This window comes from Apaloderma vittatum, unplaced genomic scaffold (assembly GCF_000703405.1).
Source record: "Apaloderma vittatum isolate BGI_N311 unplaced genomic scaffold, ASM70340v1 scaffold8146, whole genome shotgun sequence".
Taxonomy (NCBI): domain Eukaryota; kingdom Metazoa; phylum Chordata; class Aves; order Trogoniformes; family Trogonidae; genus Apaloderma; species Apaloderma vittatum.
Window position 1 is genome coordinate 23,184 of NW_009721475.1, and position 2,772 is coordinate 25,955.

Below are 2,772 nucleotides of genomic sequence, written 5' to 3' on the forward strand. Positions count from 1 at the left end.
TTTCCCCTTTGAACACGCCGGCAGCTGGACCCCCGGCAGCTCCCCGCCGAAAATCAGGTCAGGGAAGCCAAATATATCATTAGATCCTTAACTCGAGCCACGCACCTTGAAAGGGTTGGACCTGAGGGTACAGAGTCCTCTTTGTACGAGGAAGATCAGGTGTGTTTCCCCAGAGAAGAAGGAGGCACACCCGTTCCTCTGCGAACCGCGTTGGCATCAGCCACCTCCTCGCCGGTGCCTCCTTCCAGCCCGGTGGACGGGTTGGTCACCTCATCTTGGGTTGAATATTTTGGTGCTTCTCCAGGGAGTGACTCACACACCCACTACAAACCCGTGTTGGGGCCGGACAAGCTCTCCTATGTGCTGGACCATGTCGGCAGCGGAGAAAACACCTTCTACGTTGAAGGGTTGGCTTTCCCTGACATGGGCTTCTCCGGATTGGTGTCCTTCAGCGCCAGCTTGCTGGAGACCCCCCATAAGGTACGTGGGGTTTGCCCAATCCCCTCCGAAGTCCCCCAACAGTGGAGTTTTCAACTGGTTTTTACTCTCCACAGAGTTCGCCGGGCACTCCGATTTTCACAGATACGGTGGTTTTCCGCGTGGCGCCCTGGATCATGACGCCCAACACGCAGCAGCCTCTAGAGGTTTTTGTCTGCAGGTAGGAGGGGCCTCACCCCACTGCTCTCCTGCCTTGGGGGACTCTCTGAGGAGGAATCTTTGACCTTTCTTTGCTGTGTAGCAGCTGTAGGGTGAGCCAAGCTTTATGGATGTTATGCTGGAGGCAATATTTGGCACTGCTGAGCTCATTGCAACCCCAAGGAGAAGGGCTGGAGGACCCTCTGCTGGGTCTAACCTCATGCAGGACTATTGCCCGTCACATTTAGGAAGGAGGAATGAGCTGCAGCGTTAAGGTTGGGGGTTTTTCTCATGAATCGCTGCTCACAGTGTCCCCTTCTTCCTCTCTCTCCAGCATCCAGCGGGGCTCAGACTCCAATGAAGTTTTTCTTGAAGGGCAAATGAAGAAAGCCAACTGCAAGCTGACCATCTGCTCCGAGGTGGAAACCCGCAGCGACCGCTGGATCCAGGTCATCAATGAGGGCTTGTTGATACGCGGCTGCTTTCCTAGGGCCCCCGGGAGGGATTAGCTGAGCTGCTTGAAGAAGCACCCACATGCTATGAGGTGAACCAGGCAACCGGGAGCTAAAGCACAACAAAATGCTGCTGCTGGTGGACACCAGCACAGACAGTTGTCTGGAGACCCAACGAGGTGCTCCTTTGCGAGAGGGACCCTTTTATAAGGGCGTGTGGTGACACGACGAGGGGCAATGATTTTAAACTGGAGCAGGGCAGATTTAAGTTAGACGTTAGGAACAAGTTCTTTACTCTGAGAGAGACGAGACACCGGGACAGGTTGCCCAGAGAAGCTGTGGATGCCTCATCCCTGGAAATAATCAAGGCCAGGCTGGGTGGTAGTGGGAGGTGGCCCTGCCTATGGTGGGAGGGTTGGAATGAGATGATCTTTAAGGTCCCTTCCAACCCAACCCGTTCTGTGATGACCCTGGGGGGCGTTACAAGAGGAACCCTGTTGCAAGAGGGACCCCGTGAGGCTCCACAAGAGGGTCTCCACTGCAAGAGGGACCCTAGAGGCCATTACAAAAGGGGTCCCAGTGCGAGAGGGACCTTGCAGGGGGACAAGAGGGACCACACAGGTCCAGGAGGACACGGCGTGTGCTGGCTGGATGTGCCCCAGCTCTGTCCTCCTTGTCCGTTGTGGCCACGTGTTGCCTCACCAGGGGTGACCTGTGCTGGTTTAACCCTCCCTTGGGGTTCAGGGCACCAGCCAGACTTTGCAAACTTTGCTCCATTTCCTGCTCCACCCTCACCGCACACCTCACCGAGATATCAATTGCCCTGCCAGGAACCTTCCTCCTCTTCCTCCTCCTCCTCCTCTTCCCACAACAGGACGAGCTGGAGTTCGGCTACGTGGAAGCACCGCACAAGACCTTCCCTGTCGTCTTTGACTCGCCCAGGAACAGAGGCTTGAAGGATTTTGCTTTTAAAAAGATCCTGGTGCGTTGTTGCATTGCCAACTCCCCTTTTTCTCTCCCCACACGTGAAATCCCTCTCCCAGGGCATCCCTGTCACTGCTCCCCCTTCTTCCCTAGGGCCCTGATTTTGGCTACGTCACCCGTGAACCTCCCAGGAAAGCCGTCACCAGCCTGGAAAAAAAAAAGGCCGTCCACCCCGCCGGTGACGGTGCGAGGGAAGGAGTATCCCCTGGGCCGCATCCTGATCGGCAGCCCCCTGCCTTGGTGAGGTTCCGCGCTGCAGGGAAGCACCAAAACCCACCCCTGGCACGAGAAAGGCTTTGCACCCTTTGGAGAGGAAATTTTGGGGGCTAGTTCCTGTCAAAATGGGAATTTGGGGCTGGTTTTCATCCAGTTTGACCGGTGACGGTGCGAGGGAAGGAGTATCCCCTGGGCCGCATCCTGATCGGCAGCCCCCTGCCTTGGTGAGGTTCCGCGCTGCAGGGAAGCACCAAAACCCACCCCTGGCACGAGAAAGGCTTTGCACCCTTTGGAGAGGAAATTTTGGGGGCTAGTTCCTGTCAAAATGGGAATTTGGGGCTGGTTTTCATCCAGTTTGACTTGCGAGCTGCGTCGTTATTCCTTCATGCCTTACAAAACCCTGCCACCGCTCTGATTTTTGCTTTCTCCCAGTCCACTAGTGCTTTTGTGCTGGTTCTACGACACCGTACACATCCAGGCTGTT

At 56.0% G+C, this 2,772-nt stretch overlaps 1 protein-coding gene across 1 annotated transcript in view; it reads left to right on the forward strand.

Annotated features, from left to right (window-relative positions):
• The window catches only part of LOC104275453 (protein-arginine deiminase type-1-like), an 8,349-nt gene extending 6,033 nt beyond the window's left edge, over positions 1–2,316 (forward strand). The window contains 6 exon segments of the mRNA XM_009871417.1: positions 305–480; positions 555–658; positions 971–1,085; positions 1,963–2,070; positions 2,166–2,227; positions 2,229–2,316. Of these exon segments, the coding sequence (XP_009869719.1) occupies positions 305–480; positions 555–658; positions 971–1,085; positions 1,963–2,070; positions 2,166–2,227; positions 2,229–2,316 (653 nt within the window).
• Positions 2,317–2,772: the final 456 nt, after the last annotated feature.